Source organism: Natator depressus, chromosome 4 (genome assembly GCF_965152275.1).
Source record: "Natator depressus isolate rNatDep1 chromosome 4, rNatDep2.hap1, whole genome shotgun sequence".
Taxonomy (NCBI): domain Eukaryota; kingdom Metazoa; phylum Chordata; order Testudines; family Cheloniidae; genus Natator; species Natator depressus.
Window position 1 is genome coordinate 97,228,091 of NC_134237.1, and position 18,087 is coordinate 97,246,177.

The 18,087-nt window shown below is 38.5% G+C and overlaps 1 protein-coding gene across 2 annotated transcripts in view; it reads left to right on the forward strand.

Moving 5' to 3' along the window:
* RFC1 (replication factor C subunit 1) overlaps positions 1-18,087 on the forward strand; it is a 71,116-nt gene that overhangs the window by 48,692 nt on the left and 4,337 nt on the right. For both annotated transcript variants that reach the window (XM_074951531.1, XM_074951532.1), the window contains exons 7-21: positions 2,270-2,347; positions 4,460-4,547; positions 4,666-4,943; positions 6,318-6,425; positions 7,157-7,336; positions 9,072-9,176; positions 10,655-11,051; positions 12,058-12,167; positions 13,724-13,838; positions 14,375-14,463; positions 14,848-14,985; positions 15,465-15,560; positions 15,729-15,827; positions 16,492-16,646; positions 16,773-16,890. In XM_074951531.1, coding sequence (XP_074807632.1) covers positions 2,270-2,347; positions 4,460-4,547; positions 4,666-4,943; positions 6,318-6,425; positions 7,157-7,336; positions 9,072-9,176; positions 10,655-11,051; positions 12,058-12,167; positions 13,724-13,838; positions 14,375-14,463; positions 14,848-14,985; positions 15,465-15,560; positions 15,729-15,827; positions 16,492-16,646; positions 16,773-16,890 — 2,154 coding nt within the window. The remainder of the gene's footprint in view (positions 1-2,269; positions 2,348-4,459; positions 4,548-4,665; positions 4,944-6,317; positions 6,426-7,156; positions 7,337-9,071; positions 9,177-10,654; positions 11,052-12,057; positions 12,168-13,723; positions 13,839-14,374; positions 14,464-14,847; positions 14,986-15,464; positions 15,561-15,728; positions 15,828-16,491; positions 16,647-16,772; positions 16,891-18,087) is intronic.

Below are 18,087 nucleotides of genomic sequence, written 5' to 3' on the forward strand. Positions count from 1 at the left end.
TTGAATTTGGCTGCAGGCATGTGGATATCCCCTTTCAAAGCTCTGTTTCTGACAGCTGGCATGCTTATCTGCACTGGGACAGAGCAAACCATTACTGTGGAATGCTGCTGCCCAGGTACGGGGGTGGGGGGTGTGTGTGTGTGTGAGAGAGAGAGAGAGAGAGAGAGAGAGGGTCTGCTGCTGTCTGAACTTACAAGACAGCATGCTGACACTCTCTCTGCGCCCTCCAAAACACACGGTCTCTCCCCCCACATACACACAACACACTCCCTGTCACACTACCCCCCGTTCCCCCATTTGAAAAGCACGCTGCAGCCCCTTGCACACTGGGATAGCTACCACAATGCATTGCTCTCTGTGGTGTTGCAAGAGCTGTTAATGTGGCCATGCCACTGCACTTGCAGCTGACAGTGTAAACACACAGCAGTGTTTTCCCTGCTGAGGCCTCCGAAGGCTGGTTTGATACTACATCTGAAAGTATAGCCAAGCCCTAAGTCTGTCTCTAATGCATACTCCATCTCAAAAAAGATCACTGCCATCCATGACCGTTTCATTTGATGGTCTCTTGATCTCCATGCACTCCTGGAAAGGTATAGCATTCTTACGCATGGGTACTGTATTTAACTTTATAAACACCAGATTAATCTGTTTATATTGGGGGAATGCATACCTGTACCCGATTTTACAGGGACAGCCCTGATTTTTAGGTCTTTTTCTTATATAGGCTCCTATTACCCGCCTCTGCAGTCTCGATTTTTCACATTTGCTGTCTGGTCATCCTACATACCTGTCAAAATGAGTTCTTGTTTTCTTTGAAGGGAAGATTGGCTGATTTATGTTTAATACAGATACATGGAAATGTGTAATGCATAAGCATCCTGTGAAATAAATGTTTATATGCATTTAAAAAGAATACATCCTCTTTGACCTTACCAGAAACTAATATTCTAATAGGGTTAACTTTTGATGTTTTAGGAAAAACCACGCACATTTTCTTTAAATTCCTAATACCTCTAGCACTACCACTCCCTTACACAAGAAATGTAACAGAGATGCTCTGCGGATACAATTTGTGTATCTTTGCCTTAAATGCCTCATTTACACTGATGATACTGTTTGTCTTTTTTTTTCTTTTTATTCTTTCTGCTGGAAGCAGGGAAGATAGATGCCATTCGTCAGCTTTAGCGTACTACCGGTGTTATGGTTACATAGAAAATAGTCCCTGTGGTATACTTGGTCTTATGAAGTCATCTATTTGAATCCGGCAGAAAGGGCATGTTTGATCTTAGATTAGGTCAATTTTCTTGCTGTTGTAAAAGGATTTGATTTGTAATGTGGAATACAGGTATTATCAATAAACACCTTAGTCAGGAAGAACAAATGTTTGCCCTAAGGCAAAATATTAGATGATAATATGGTAACGAGGATGCCTGTCACTGTTGTAGATGTTGCACTTATTGTGTTAGGAACAAATTAAGGAAAACCTAACTAGGCTTTGTTTTTATTTGGCACAAGGTAATACTAATTGCAAATGGAATCTCAGGAAATGTGTGGACCTGGACTTTCTTTTTTTTACTGGAGGAAATCCATTTTATTGAAATTGCTATTTATATTTTTCAGCTGGACTTGCATCTGTCTAATATGTCAGATTGTTGCTAAATTGCATTGAAGAGCAAGAGCCAGGCAAGGGTCAGGGTCTGTATTTGTAAAAATCTGCTCTCTTGGAATAAGAGAACTGGCGTTAAGATGACCACGTTCATTGTGGAGATGTGCTAATACAGAACAGGCTTTGTTTCTGACACCAATTTTGAAAGAGGATCTCTGAAACCAGCAGGCAGCTCCCCAGTAACAGGTTGTCAGTAGTGTGATCCTGACTTCCTTTCGAATTTTAGTTGTGTAACGCATTAACAAGGTTGTTTCATAATAAAAGTATTCAAAGGGACAGAAAGTTTTGTTAATAATGGGATTGCACAATTCTATTCCCTATAGCTAGGTAGCTCGTTTCTTTGTATAGTGGGTTATTGCATTACAAATATCCTTTCACTGAGTTGAATACTGTTGGGGAAAATAAGTCATTTTGTAGCATTTGGAGAAATCCAATACAGGAGTATTCCCTCTTGGTGGGGTATTTGATTAAAACTGAATATTGTCTCGGTCCATGTGTTCAGTGAATTTTTGATCTTGAACAAGAGGTTGTATAAAATGCCACTGCCTATCCTTTTAGTTTAATTCTGTTGACAAAAACCTGGATATTCTCTTTTCTTCACAGCTAGAGAGACAACTGCATGAGGATGAAGAATTTGCCAGAACTCTGGCCATGTTGGATGAAACACCAAAGAAGAAAAAGGTGGGTTATTTTTATAAGCTTTGTTTTAAAAATGAAAATATTTTTAAAACTAAAATGTTTTTGTGACTCTGGATTGCATTGTATTTTTTTTTTTTTTAAAAAAAAACCCCACTACATCTTTTGACCATGTATGTATTTTATGGAGATCCATGGGGAGGCATTCTTGAAAGAAACATTAGGTTGTGGGATTGAAAAGGTCATGCCCACTTTTTCCTTCCTCTTGGCTTGCTCTTCCCTCACTCAGTAAGCACCGTCCTCTCTTAGTATCAGCAGATGTGTTGCTTTTTATCCTTGTAGTTGAGTGGGTTGTCTGCTTCCTTTGAAACTGTTACTGTGGTCTGTTGGTGGCTAGTGAGTGCATCAGAACAAATCTCCTTACTAGCCCCTTCACTGATAGAGTTCTTGGCCTATGTCATAATTGTAGCTTTTCACATTGCTGTCTAGCATGCTAACGCTGAGACTTATCCCAAGATTAAAGAATAAATATGATCTTACTTTGTATTGTCTGACAAAATATGATTTTAATAAATAGTGCTTTACTGGAAAAGAAAATTGGACAACTAGCAGTTCATTACCGCCCTCTGTATCTCTTCAGAATTAGAAATCTATCCAGTGTAACTCATCGTTGAGTTGTCTTCTTTTATATTTGCTTGAATGCTGACTTGTAGTTGTGGGGGATCCCTTTGGGCGTAATTTTACTGTTAAGAGGATACCAAAACTTACAAGACAGAGCCTGAGGCTGTGTCTACACTTAAACCACTGTAATGGCATAGCTGCATCTGTGCTGCTGTAGCGTTTTCAGTACAGACCCTCACTACAGTGATGGGAGTGGTTCTCTCGTCATTATGGTAAATTTGTCTCTCCAAAGAAAGAATTCTTCCATTGACCTAGTGCTGTCTACAGGGGGTTAGATCAACTCAACTACTTTGCTCAGGGCCTTGGATTTTTTACACCTCCAAGTGACGCAGCTGCCTTAACCTAACTTTTTAGCGTAGACGTGGCCTTAGTTTTGAAACTGATTTTGTGAAGTAGCAGTTTTGCAGTTTGTGGTTGATTGAGATTCACACTAAAATGCAGAACAAGGTTAAAATTTAAGATTTAAAATAATGAAGACCGAAGTGGTTCATGTGGGGGAAAAAAAATCAGATTAAATCGAAAAGTTATATGGCTGCTTTTGAATAATGTGTTCTATAGGCAATTATGTAGCAAAATCTTATCAATATAGAAATGGAATCTTACAACAGAGGACTGAATGGCTTACGTTCTGTGCATCTTCTTACCAGTTTCCTGTCACCATGTAGGTCCCCACTTTAAATTCAGCCCAGATTGGTAGACTGGTGATTTAGTACTTGAGGTGAAATTGAGTTGCTGATCTAAAGTGAGGGTCCACATCACAAAACCACCACCTTATTTGTTACTGACTAGCATGAGTGTTGGCAATCTCAACAGAGAAGCCAAGGATTGATTGGACATAGAATATGAAATTGTCTGTCACCCCTAAAGGTGTGGGCCCTCTGCTTTAGTGTACCTGGTAAGTGAATGTCTGGCATTGCCCACCAGTGTTAAAATGTACACAAAAATAGGATTGTAAAATCTGTTATGATTTTCTGCTTTCTTGATTTATTTTGAAACAAATCACACATTCAAACTTAAAATAGACCAGATGTGAATCGGAAAGAGAACACCTACCCATGCTTTACAGTACATGGGATTATTGCCTTTAAGCTAGTTAGCAGTAATTATCTTTGAAGTTAATAAATGAAAGCACAAAGTCCTATTTCTCTAAGCTTCCCAAATGAACTGACTAGGGCCAAATTTTGCCAGCAGAGGTTCTAGGTATATGCTCCCATTGGCATAAGGGGGAGTTGGGTGCATGCATGAGGGCAGAATTTGACCCTAAAAAGTTCCCCTGCTTAGCTATCCTTTCCGAAAGTGTATGTAATAAATCCTGTTCTAACCAGTGGCGGGACTAACCTTTTAATCAGTGCCATTCAGACCTCAAACACGGCTTTCAGAAATGGAGAGATGTTTTGAACCTGCAGAAGTCTCAGTTAACTGCTGTTTAGAGCATGTAAATTTCTTACTCTGTTATTTTGTTCATGTTTTGTTTAGGCTCGAAAAGATCTGGAAGAGAAGCTAACCATTTCGACAACCAAGACCAGTTCAAACGCAACAGAAAAACATAAACCGTCTCAAAAAGGTAATGCTAGCATACAGAAAAACTTTAGCACTCACTAATCTATAATACGAAGGTTCTCCTGTTAACACACATTTCCCCCCCCCTCTCTTTTTTCCGGGGGAAACGTCAAACTCAACAGATGACACAAGGAATTATAGTGCGAAGGAACAAACTAAATCTGAAAGTACAAGACCATCTTGTCCTCATCCAGAAACTTCTGTTGGTAAAGCTGTGAACTCAGAGAATAAGACCTTGCCTTTGAAACCTAGCTCTAAGCTGGTGGCTCTGAAACAAAAAGAAGAGAGCAATAAAAAGGAGAGAGAGACTCCCAGTGCAGTGACAAAAGAAAAAATCATTTCAGGAAAGGAAGAGAAGAGAACGCCAAAGAAACAGAAAGTTTCTCCCCAAAAGCCTGAGGTAGGGACCTTTCATGAGGAGTTCACTAGGGCTTGGTGCTGACACAAGGATATGAAGGGTTTGTTTTTTCTTTTTACCATCCTCCTCATCTAACTATTGTTGCTGGGCAATATGTTTTGCCTTTGAGTTTCCTGGAGAACTTCTAATTTCAGGAAGTCAAATTTCTAGCGAGGTTTTAAGTCTCCAATAAGTGTGTCAAAAACAAGAAAAACATTAGCTAGAGGAATATTGATAAAATGAGGCTAGGAATTAACAGATCTAATTAACAAGCACTTCTTAAAGGGCATACAAACACAGAAAGATCGATTAAAAAAGTTTTGTGGGAAGAAAGCACTTGTCTGAATAGCTACATAATGCAGAAATTGGGGAACAGGTGGAGTTGATGGTGAGTGAGGGCTTTCTTGGTGACCAAAGAGATCTCAGAGGTTGATGGCTTTTTGAATCTTTGGTATGGAAATATATTAACAGAAAACAACTAATGTTAATTTCTTTATCTCCTAGACACCTAGACTTTATTATTTGTTATGTGCTTGGTGCTATACATGATACAGATCTGAAGATTGTTCTTACTGCATTCTCGATGACAGGATGCACTAGGTGACACAGGAGGAAGTTCATTTAGAATACATGTTAATAAATATATAAGAAATGCAGACTTAAGCACAGCATAGTCAGCTTTTCAACAATTCCCACCTTTCTTGTTTTTAATCCTAGACACTGACATGTCAGAATCTGCTAATCTTAAATTACCAGTAGTTAAATGTTGATTTGAGATAGGATTCTGAAGATCATTTCCTACCTCCCCACCCCCAGCAGCTGAAAATGGCAAATACTATCTCTAAAGTTTTACATGCGTACCCAAAATCATCCCCTGTGTTTGTGCAGAGAAATAGACAATATTGAATTTATGAGGAGAAAGGCCAGGATTCTCTAATAGGTCTTTTTTAACTTTTTAGTTTTTTTATGAATAAAAGGCTGACGCATCTGAAGCATAGCAAAATATATTGGTTGTGTGTATCAATTTAGGGCATGTCTACACATGAAAAATATTCTGGATTACGCTAGGATATGAGTTTTAAGTGGATAGTTATTAGGGAATAACTCCATGTCTGGAGGAGCCCTAACATAAACAGTGAATTACTTTTCACACATTTAAAGAGGTGTGTTGCCATACTGTAGAGTTATTTTCCTTTTGTAAAGACCAGTGTCGCTGCCAGTTACATGTCGTCGCTGCCAGTTACATGTCAGCATTTAAAAATGAGCCCTAGGGTTTGCTTCTCCTTTTACGCACAAAAAGCTATTTGGAAACTTTTAAAGAAAGTAAAGGCTGAGTTTGATTGTTTCCTTGCTTATAGTAAATTTCTTCTTTCAAAGTCTATCAGTCCTGAGGACTCTGAAAAGAAACGAGTCAACTACCAGGCATATCGAAGCTTCCTTAATCGAGAGGGTCCAAAAGCACTAGGTTCCAAAGAGATACCGCAAGTAAGTCCCAGTTTGGCTGTAGAAGAATTACAGCATTTTGTGTGTGTAACATTGATGTATATCAAGGTCCTCCAGATATAAATTACCTAAGGCAAGACCCAATTAAGAAATATTTTGACAATAGATTTCTAATCTGTAAAATATGCACTAGAAACTTCAATTTTTGTAGTGTTGAAAAATGCTTGTGAAAATGGCTTGTTGGGTTCTACAGTTCTCTCTCGTTGTTGAGCTCATTTCCAGGACTGCAGGATTTTGGAGCGAGCCAATTGTTTTGAGTCAAGAAAAACAGACCTAAAAAAAAAAAAAAAAAATCAAAGTCCTTACAAAATAAAAGCCATACCTTTTTATGTAAAAATAAACCGCACAAACTAAGAAATCTAAATGTCACAGACTGGAAACCCTTAGGTTAATATTTGATTTATATATGATTTTTGATGTTTATAGTGGAAAACGATTGCCCTGCTGTTCAAAGAAAGTAACTGCCAGTGGTTTGCAGTGCTTCAAGCACAGGATGTTGATGCCTATAGCAATAGAATTTCCCCACTCAGTTTTAGCTAAAAGTGCCAAGCAGTTCTGACTCTGATTAGCCATTTGATTGTTTATGGCTGCTTACAGTCTCGGCTAACTAAACAGTACTTGACAAACCAAGGTATTGAAGAAATAATTTTTGTAACGGGAAGACATTTTGTTGTAAGTGCATCAAGTGATACTGCTTAATATTTGATTCTTAGGGAGCTGAAAATTGCTTGGAGGGCCTGACGTTCGTAATTACAGGAGTCCTGGAGTCTATTGAACGAGATGAGGCCAAGTCTTTAATTGAGCGTTATGGAGGAAAAGTGACTGGTAGTGTGAGCAAGAAGACAAACTATCTCATTATGGGACGTGACTGTGGCCAGTCTAAATGTGAGAAGGTAAGTGCTACTATGCATGATCCAAGTATGAAATATACACGTTAATTCACTCATAGACTTTAAGGCCAAAAGGGACCATCATGATCATCTAGTCTGACCTCCTGCACATTGCAGGCCACAGAACCTTGCCCATCTACTCCTTTAATAAACCTATAACTTCTAGCTGAGTTACTGAAGTCCTCAAATCATGATCTAAAGACTTCAAGTTACAAATAATTCATCATTTACACTTGTTTAAACCTGCAAGTGACCTGTGCCCCATGCTCCAGAGGAAGGTGAAAATCCCTGGGTCTCTGTCAATCTGACCTGGGGGAAAATTTCTTCTCAATCTCAGATATGGTGATCAGTTGGACCCTGAGCATTTCAGCAATACCCAACAACCACACACCACCTGGGAAAGAATGCTCTGTAGTAACTCAGCCCATCCCATCTAGTGTCCCATCATTGGCCATTGGGGATATTTGCTGCTTGCAGTTGCAGATCAGCTACATGCCATTGTAGGCGGTCTCATCATACCATCCTCTCCATAAACGTATCAAGTTAAGTCTTGAGGCCAGTTAGGTTTTTGCACCCACTGCTTCCCTTGGAAGGCAGTTTCAGAACTTCACTCCTCTGATGGTTAGAAACCTTTGTCTAATTTCAAGCCTAAACTTGTTGATGGCGAGCTTATATCCAGCTGTTCTTGTGTCAACATTGGTGCTTAACTTTAAGTAACTTCTCTCCCTTCCAAAACATTGTACCCATATGTAAATTTATCATCATTACATTTCCCTTCCAAAACCAGACAATTCTCCCCAAAATGCATATTTTAAGGGGGGGGAAAATGAAATACTAAGTAATTTTTCTAAAAGAAAAATGGTGTTTATTAGTAGATTTTCTTTGTACTAGTAATTTCAGATAGTGTCTCAGTTATGACTTAAAGGTAACACTGACTTCCTTATTTTTCTACCAGTACCGTCAATTTTTTACAGTGGTTTTGAGGGCTCATCCATATTCACATATGACAGACAGTATATCTGATGTAGTGCACTCTCTTCTGTATGTGAGACCAGGAATAGGCCCAAAGTTGACAGCGGTGCTAAATTACAGTGGTGCTTCTGTTAATTTACATAAAATAATATTAATACTGTGTTGTATGTACCTTTGAAGGCTTCAGACATGATTAAATATCTTTACAGTACTGAAGACATTCAATGAGCAATAAGACATGAGTCTAGGATAGTTCTGATTAATGTGCACTGAAGGTGTGTGGTGAGACAAGAAATGAATCTGAAGGTGTAAATTAATCAGCCCCATCAGATTGTTCTCTGAAGTGTCTTATTGCTACTTGGAATGGATATTGAAAAGTTAATTTCTAGGAAAATTTAAAATTAAAAAAACCTTCTAGGTATGTAAATTAGTTTCAGGTAATTTTTTTCAAATGTCACCATTCTATAATCGGAGTATAAATCATTTAAATATCTTACTGTAATATACAATGTTTTTGTTTTTATATTACTACTAGAAACAACCACACATACCTTACTCTCCCCCTAGTCTCATTTGTGTCAATTATAGGCTATATGTTTGGTATTAATTTTGTTTTTAAAATTGTAACTGTAATGTGAGTAGACACTTACTATATAGCTTTTTGACATGGCTTGTGTTTCCAAACTTAATAATTACATACATAATTCACTTCTGTAAAGCAGTTTAAATGCAATTGAGCTAATCTTAATTATTCTTTCTGGTCTAGGCATCAACATTAGGGACAAAAATTATTCATGAGGATGGCCTATTTGATCTGATTCGAACTATGCCAGGCAAAAAGTCCAAATATGAATTAGCAGCTGAAGCAGAGGTTTGTACAAAATAAACTTAATTTATTTCTTAAAGCACTGTCAGCTAATATGGTGCCTTTGTTTGTCTGCCCGTCCATCCGTCCCATCCTTTGGCAGTTTCAGACTGGCTTTATGTAGTCAGACATGTTTCCATCACTCTGACTTCTCTTTGGGAGGAAATACAAGTTTTGTAGTGTGGAAAAGACGACTTCCTTTTATTCACTTTTGCTTTGGTTTTATCAGATTTTTTTTTTTAACCTATTTAATATACTCTCACACTCCCTCTAGTGGAGCTGCCTGTCTGAGGAATGAGTATATTCAGGGGAAATCAAATAAATTTAATAAATTTAACTAATTGTTTATCCTTTAAAATGTAATAGCTCTAGCAAGTCTACACAATTTTACATTTGTTGCTGTCTAATTGAAGATGATTGATACTGTACGACATCAAGGCCATAATTCAAATCTGAGACCCTATTGCAAATTTAGGGTAATTAAGCGCAAATGGCATATGATAAATTTAGCATATATGTAGTGCTGTTACATTGTCACTCCTCTGTGCAAACATTAAGTAATCTTAATCTAAATAAACTAATGTTAATGAATGCTATACAATTTATTTTACTGTGTGATTAAGCTCAGTCTACAATGACAAGGCAAACAGTATTCAGTTTTCTAGAAGTACTACCATGGCTTCCAGACTGAATGTAGACACTCTCTCTTGTTATTTCTCATGTGACTAGCAGCTGAAATGTATTTTTTTTTTTTTTTAAATTTTATATCCGTCTAACGCTGAGACTCTTTTCTGTGTTCCTGTTGTAATCCAGTCATGGGCTTGCCGTCCTCAAACATACCTAAGTTTGGAACTGTGTGTGTTTCTTTGGAGGTATCACAGAGCTCCAAAATGTTTTTTTGATGGAAATTTGGGCTTTTGACTCAGCTACATTTTTCATGGAAAGTATCTGTTTTCCACAGGCAATTTTGACTTTTTGTTCAAAACCAAAACGTTTCAATTTTGAAATGCCACCATAGGAGTTGTAGTTTGCTGCCCTTTTCTCTTCCATGGGCTGCATTCCCCAGCGTCAGACTACATCTCCCACAAAGTGCCATGACCAGGGACTCCGTGATACACCGTAATGGCTCAACAATAAGGGAGACCATGGTGTATAATAAGAGTTACAGTTCAGGTACCTCATGGCCCACTCTGTGCAGTGGACTCCCTGGCCTGATGACAAGTCCCATGAGGCACTGCAGTGATATTTCCAAATTGAAGTTTTAAGTTTTTTTGCTGAATATTTTAAAGTTTTCCTTGGAAAATTTCTGATGACCATGAGAAAATCATTTTCATAAAATTTTCTACTGAGGGGTGGGGAAAATTCCAGTTAGCTCTAGTTATATAAGCTGTAACCCTTCCAAAGGCTCTCTAGCTGTGCGTGCTACTGACCTGTTCTTGTTGGTTTTATTTTCCCTTTACACTTTCACTCTTCTGACTTTTAAGGCAAAGAAAGCAAAGTCAAAATGGGTCAAGACCCCACAGAAAATGGAGCCTGAAAAAAGAAAAATTAGCCCAGCTAAGAAAGAAACTGACCCTAAAAAAAGCAACTCCACTCCTGAAAAAGGAGGCACCTTCAGAGCTATAAAAAAAGAAACTACTGAAGCTCAGAAAGGTCTGGACTTCAAGCAGCAAACTATGGAGAAGAAGCATGCCCCAAAGACTGAAGAGAGTTGTGTTCCTGAGATAAGCAAAGGCAGAGCAGAGGGGTTGCTGTGGGTTGATAAATATAAGCCCACATCTCTTAAAACAGTAATTGGACAGCAAGGGGATCAAAGCTGTGCCAATAAGTTGTTACGATGGCTCCAAAACTGGCACAAGAATACTTCTGAGGAAAAACATGGTGACTATGCAATTAATATCTATTTTTCTGGCTGTTTCCAGGTTTCTCAATTTGTAGAACTTCGGGTGTTCACACTGCTCAGCTTCATGTAGACTCTTTTATAGAGTGCAACTGTAGAAGTCTGGAATCAGGTGTAAGTCCCAGAGTAGAAGCGATATTTTCAGCAAGTGTTGAGTCTGTTTTATCTTTGAAGTTGTAAAACAATCATTTTCAGTTCACCAGATTTACATTATACTGTTTGCACAGTTTTTTGTATTTTATTTGTTTGGATATTTACAAACTATACGAGAGGTCCAGACCTCAACATACATATAACAGACATCAATTCCCTTCCCCCACAGTCCTTAGAGTCCCCCACCACCATGACCAGCCCTAGCCAACACCCATTTCCTCATTAGTGGGGAAAAAAGGTGGGCCTTGCAGCATGCCCTGAAGGCTAATATGCTCTGGTGGCTGCTGTCCACATGGGGAAGAAGCGAGTTCCCAAGGTCTTGGCACTGACTAGCAAGTTGCTTTAGGGATAATCTGCAACTTTAAAGAAAAGACTCTGCAAGCTGGTCAGTGCAATCTATTGGTACTTAATGTGTATTCTGGACTAATTTTTTCTGCCCTTTGATGAGGATATGTAAGAGACTGAAAAGGGCACAGTAAGTTTGCATATAATTTCATGGCAACACACAGTTGTTTTTTTAAATGAATCCAATATTAATGTTTCACAGCAACTTAAAGTGCTAAAACATTTTAGTGCCACAGGTACATTAATAATTGAAAACTATTAAAAGCAAAGAGTGCAGTCGCATATTCTGTTAAACTAAGATTATTTGAATTAGAGTTCTCCAAATGTTCATGCTACTGACTGTTCTGTAGATTTGTAGTCCATTGTTCTGATATCCAAAGATTGAGCTTGCTTGTTCTAAGGTCTGGTATTTTTAAGCTATCTTCTTAAGGTATGTAACTATCTACCATCCCTGTATTATCTCGATAAAAGTTGCTTTTATTTTTCTAGCAAAACCCAGTAAATTGGGAGGCAAAGATGATGGTACTAATTTTAAAGCAGCTTTGCTGTCAGGTCCACCAGGAGTTGGTAAAACCACTACAGCTGCTTTAGTTTGTGAGGTGAGTGCTTGTTCACAAATGTTTTTGGGATGCAAGAGAAGATGGAAGTATTGGATATGGGCTTTGATCTTGCACCTACAATTGGATACATTAAGATGTGCCCCCACTGTGACTCTGCATGGGTGTAGTGGTCCACCCGTGCAGAACTGATTGTAGTGTCAGGGTCTTACGTGATAATATACGTGCTAGGATACTCATGTAATGAGTATGGTGTAAATACATAGATGATAGTGATGTGATTGTGCACCCATGTCTATTTATGAAAAGGAACGCAAGTTCCAGTATGTTGAGCAGTTGAGGATGGGATTTTTTGAAGTTCTCACATTGGCTTAACTCTGTTCCTGTTGAAGCTAATAGGAGATCTACCAGTTGAAGTTAGTGGGAGCAGAATGAAGCCATCACTGCATGCTTTTGAAAATCCTGTGTGACATTAGGCTTAAGGATATCTTTTTTGTATTCCTCCTAAACCTTTTCATTTCCCCCAGTGCCACACTTTCTAAGTGAATTGTTGAAGACAAAGCTGAGGAGATTTGGGACTGTGTGTCGAATTTTTGCTGAAATTTGAAAATTACTCTTAAAATTTTTGTCTTAATAATAACAGTCTTTCTCAACTGGTGGGTCCTGACCCCCAGGCACATCATGAAAGACGGTCAGGAGGCGCGAGGTGTTGAGAACTTTATTACAATTGTAAAGCAAAGAAATAATGAAATTTATATAAATTCTTATTACACTTAAAAATTCAATTACATCAACATAATTATGGAAACTTATTGTTAATAAAATACATATATAGTTATAAATATTTTAATTGAATATATCAATAATTATACCTATAATTATATAGACTTACTCCCCCCCCCTTTTTTTTTATAGTATATGTAATGGGGTCAATGTTTGGCTTTCAATGGGGGGACACAAGCTGAAAAGATCAAGAAAATCTAGCCGAATCGGTCTAGTTTTGTGCTGGGAGATAATGGAGGGTTTCACACTGAATGTTCCTTACTGTAAATCTTTCAGAAATACTAATTGAAAATCCGAGACTTCATTCACAAGGGTCCTAAGGGAGATTGGCACCCAAATCCTATTGAAAGCCAGTAGGAGTTGGGCCCAGAACTCTTGGCCCCTTTGAAAATCCCAAACTAAAACTCTGACTTCTGCTTCAGTTGAGACATATACTGTATATTCTGTTAAACTGAGTTCTTGATGTTCCACGTCAGTCCCCTTTTGTGGCTGAATCTGTGACCTCCCGGTTTTGTAAAATTAGAAAAAGACAAACTCACCTCCAAACTTATGGAATCTTAGAAATGAATTACTGAATCAGTAGTGAATTTTGTTCTGTTGTGGGGCAGTATAGCATGTCTCTGTTTATGGTGATTCATCCAAAAAATATTTAGGATGCAAGAGGAAAGGAGGGAAAATACAAAAGAGAATTGAAATACAAAGCTGTACATCGTTTTAGTTGATAATGTATGGTCTTCCCATCTTTGCTCATGAGTAGTTTTGGGTTTTTTTTTCTGATGTATTCTAATTGTTCTGCGTGGTTCTATTGGGATTAGGAACTGGGGTACAGCTATGTGGAACTGAATGCTAGTGACACTCGCAGTAAGAACAGTTTGAAGGACGTGGTTGCCGAATCTTTAAATAACACCAGCATGAAAGACTTCTGTTCTGGTATGTGGAGTGTGTGATGTTCCTTTATTGCTTTTTTTTTAGATAGGACCCAATTATGTGCAGTGCTGAGCACCTCAGCTCCTACTGAAGTGAAGTAACCGTACCCTCCTTCCATGATCTCCACTGGGAGCTGAGCATGCTCAGTAGCTGGTAGGATCAGTCCCATATTTTAGAGAGGGAGTTTCATGTATTAAGATGGAAGCAAGTCAGAACAATGGGCCTGGAAAGAATCCTACATATTACTTTAGGTTGACATTTTTAATTATGTTGTGGAAGTTACACAAACTGCTAAGAAACTGTATAATTGCTCTTTTGCTGGATAGGACTGGATATTATAGACCTGACAAGAGAATCAGTCAGCACTATGGTGTGAACATGTATTTTGAGTGTACTGTATGTGCGACTGGCAGAACAGGAGATTAAATTAACATTTAATATAGATTTAACTGTAGAGAGTTGTGTAAAGAGCAGCTCCTCTATAACCTTGGGAAATAAGTATTTCAGTGCAACTTCACTTGTCCTTATTAATTTTTTAGGAACATCCCATTCAGTTAGCATGAAACATGTATTGATCATGGATGAAGTGGATGGAATGGCAGGGAATGAAGACAGAGGAGGAATACAGGTGAAACACCTACCGTTTGTTGCTGTCACTAGTAAAATGTATAACATTTATATGGGCAAAATAGTTAATCTAGATAATAAAAATCTCATCACAGAGCTGAGTATTTAAAGTACTAAAAAAACCTGCTTGAACTGCACGGTTTGAGACACAGTAGAAATAATTTTCTATTTCAATAGAGTGATAAATGAGAGTTAGAAAAGAAGGACCAGATCTATAATATAACTGTATTACAGTTGATAGAGCTATGCTGATTTACACCAGCTGAGGATTTGACCCAAGTATTGACTCATAAGCTGCTTTAAGCTAACACATTCTAATAGTTTTTGCTATGTGTGGTATATGAAGACTTTTAACATTTACACTGTAAACGTGTTTAAATTGCAGGAGTTAATTGGTCTGATTAAAACCACAAAGATTCCTATCATCTGTATGTGTAATGATCGGAACCATCCCAAGATTCGTTCCCTGGTCCATTACTGTTTTGATCTTCGCTTTCAGAGACCTCGGCTAGAACAGATTAAGGTAGGAATAGTGACATTAGGTTGTTCATTGAGTAGCATTGCTTTGAATGCAGCCAATTCTCTACAAGGATCTATTTTTTTATTTTTCAAGTCACTGGTAGAATTAGAAACTTTCACCAACACCTAAAGGTCAAAAATTAGATTGCACGGAATAACTTCAGTAGTTGCAGGGAGGAGGGGGATCTTGTTGGCTATTGCTCACTTTTTCAAAAGTGGATGCATAGTTAGGCATCTAAGAAAGTGGCCTCATTCTTCAAAAGAGCCAAGCAAGTTGTAAAGGTTACAATGGGTAGTAGACCTGCATATTTGAAAGAGGACTGTTTAAAAAAATCATACCTTGTAAACTGAAATAAAATAATTGTAACATTCTTCATTGTAAATGAGCATATTTAGCCCATCATTTTTATTCTATTTTAACTACATTATATGTACAAAAATACTCAAGATATTTTTCTCTTTCGAATATTTTGCTTATTACAGGGTGCCATGATGTCTATTGCATTTAAAGAAGGGTTAAAGATACCCGCTCCAGCTATGAATGAGATAATTCTGGCAGCAAATCAGGACATTAGGCAGGTCAGTTATACACCTGTACCAATCTCGGTAGCCTGTAGTTCATGCTTGCATTGTAGCACATAAATGCTAGATTGCTGCTTTTGCATAGAGATCAGATTTTCTTCCTACGTCTTTGTCCTGTCAAGCGTCCTTAGCAATACTTAAGCTGTCTGTTTTGTTTGTTCCTAGGTTTTACATAATCTTAGTATGTGGTGTACAAAAAATAAATCACTGACCTATGATGAGGCAAAAGCTGATGCCAGCAAAGCCAAAAAGGATATCAAACTGGTAAGAGGAGTGTACATCTTGGATCAGCTGCTAATAGATTTGCTCCTAGTAACCAGAAGTGCAACAATAGAAATAAAATACTAGTAGTCAAAATATACAGAGGTGGTCAGCTACTTAAAAAGTGTTTTGAGTATGCACCAGACCCACTTATTTGCTAAAGTTTTTTGTCATCATAACTGAAGAGTAAAACCAAGAAAAAAAATGAAGTAGAGTTTTTCCCAGAACTGGTGAGAGCGGAATGCTCCTTGAAGCCCGTTATGGATCAGTCTCACTGTGCAGATCTAATTTATCTGTGCGAAGTTAAAATATTTTAGATGAGGTAGGCAGGCAATATAGCTTTTTTATAGTGATTTTTTTTTTAAAGGACTAACTTGGCAGCTCCCTGAAGGCTAAAGACTATGGAGCTCACTCCTTCCTATCCTTGACAATCATTCATACTCACAGATAATAATAACACTACCTCAGTCTACTCGCAGAGATGTTGAAGCTCAAGTCTTAATGTCTGTAAAGCACTTTGAGATCTATAGCAGAGCAGAGTTTTATATTAGAGTCCAGAGATAGCTATGGGCCGTCACTATAATTACTTCCTGTCCTCATCTACTATTCGTGGAAGATGCAGTGCATGTTGTTGTGTGATCAGCTTCTTAAAATGCCTTTGTTTTAGGGCCCCTTTGATGTTGTCAGGAAGGTTTTTGCTGCTGGAGAGGAAACTGCTCGCATGTCTCTTATCGACAAATCCGACCTATTCTTCCATGATTACTCTCTAGCACCTCTTTTTGTCCAAGAAAATTATGTACATGTGAAACCTGTTGCTGCTCGGTGAGTTGTCCAAAATCACAAATGGTGGAACTGGAAGGGTGGTATGAGGGGAGTGCGTGAGATATATTAAAGAGTCAAAACTATGTGGAGGTTCCTGCAGCAATATGGACAACTACTTTTTTCCAGAGGTAACATGATAAAACACTTGATGCTACTGAGCAGAGCAGCAGACAGTATATGTGATGGTGATCTAGTCGACAGGCAGATTCGCAGTAAGCAAAACTGGAACCTTCTGCCTACGCAGGTAAACCCTTCTTTCATTTCTCATACGTAACATAAGGATGTCCCAGATACCAGACCACTCCCTTGAAATTGTTGTCCTGGTTTATAAGTTATAGTTTGTACAGTTGTGTTGTTCTTCAGTTCAAATGCTAGATTCTGCCATTTGGACTCCATTTCCCATATTCACGTGAGTGAAAAGCATCTCCTGTATTAATACAGCATTTCCCAAACTTCTGAAAGCTTGAGCCTCTTTTCAGGAAATTGCATGTCCCCTGAAACCCTGTCATATGTTGTAGAAAATTAAGATGGATAGGTCTTTATCATCATGTGGGTGTCCCCTGTCTCCCTTGCTAGTCCTTGTAATCCCCCCGCCACCACCATCTCACACTCTCTCGGGGGAAAAACAGTGTTCATATTTAAAGTGACATAATTGGCATCTGAGTTAGTATTAATTGAAATGAATGAGACAATTCAGATCTCACAGGTATTGTATCAGGCTCTTTGCAAACTCAGGCAGACACCTCTTCATTGGTTACACTGTCACATTTTGAAAGTTTTCTTTGCAACCATAATTGTTAGACTGTTTGTTTTAAAATTAAAGCTGACAATCTGGAGAACAACTTGGAGATCTGTCCATGCCCTCTTGGCCAGTCCTCTGGCGTTTCTCTCCCTCTCCCCATCACACAAACTTTGAGAAACACTGTCGTGCCCCTGGTGTCAAGTTCACAGAAACCTCTTGAAAGCTGTGCCCTTTGGGGGATGCATGAGTGTCCCGTCAAGGTGCTAAACGTTTGGTGGCCAAGGCTGTATATATAAAGGAGTTTACTCCTGCCAGCCACTTCAGTTCCTTCACCACAGAGAGCAGACGGGATCCTCTGTGTTTGTCATCACGTTTAGTCTGGTGTAGTACCCAAAACTGTTAAATAATTCAGTTTTAGGATAGTGGTTTTTGAGTTTGGGGGTATTCTGTATTTTAATAGTGCTTTGCAGCCTTTAAGGACTCAATCTGGTGCTGACGCTGTGCCCTGACTGAAACCCCAAAAGGAGTTTTAAAAGCTGTGCATGGTGTCTAGTTCTGAAGGCAGCTGAGCCAGAAACATCAAGAACGGCCTGCCTCTGTACCAAAGCCCATGACAGTTAGGTGGACTAAGACGTCAGCTCCAGCCCTGGTCTGTTAGGTTTTTAATTTATCCCATTCTGAGACACCATATCCCATGGA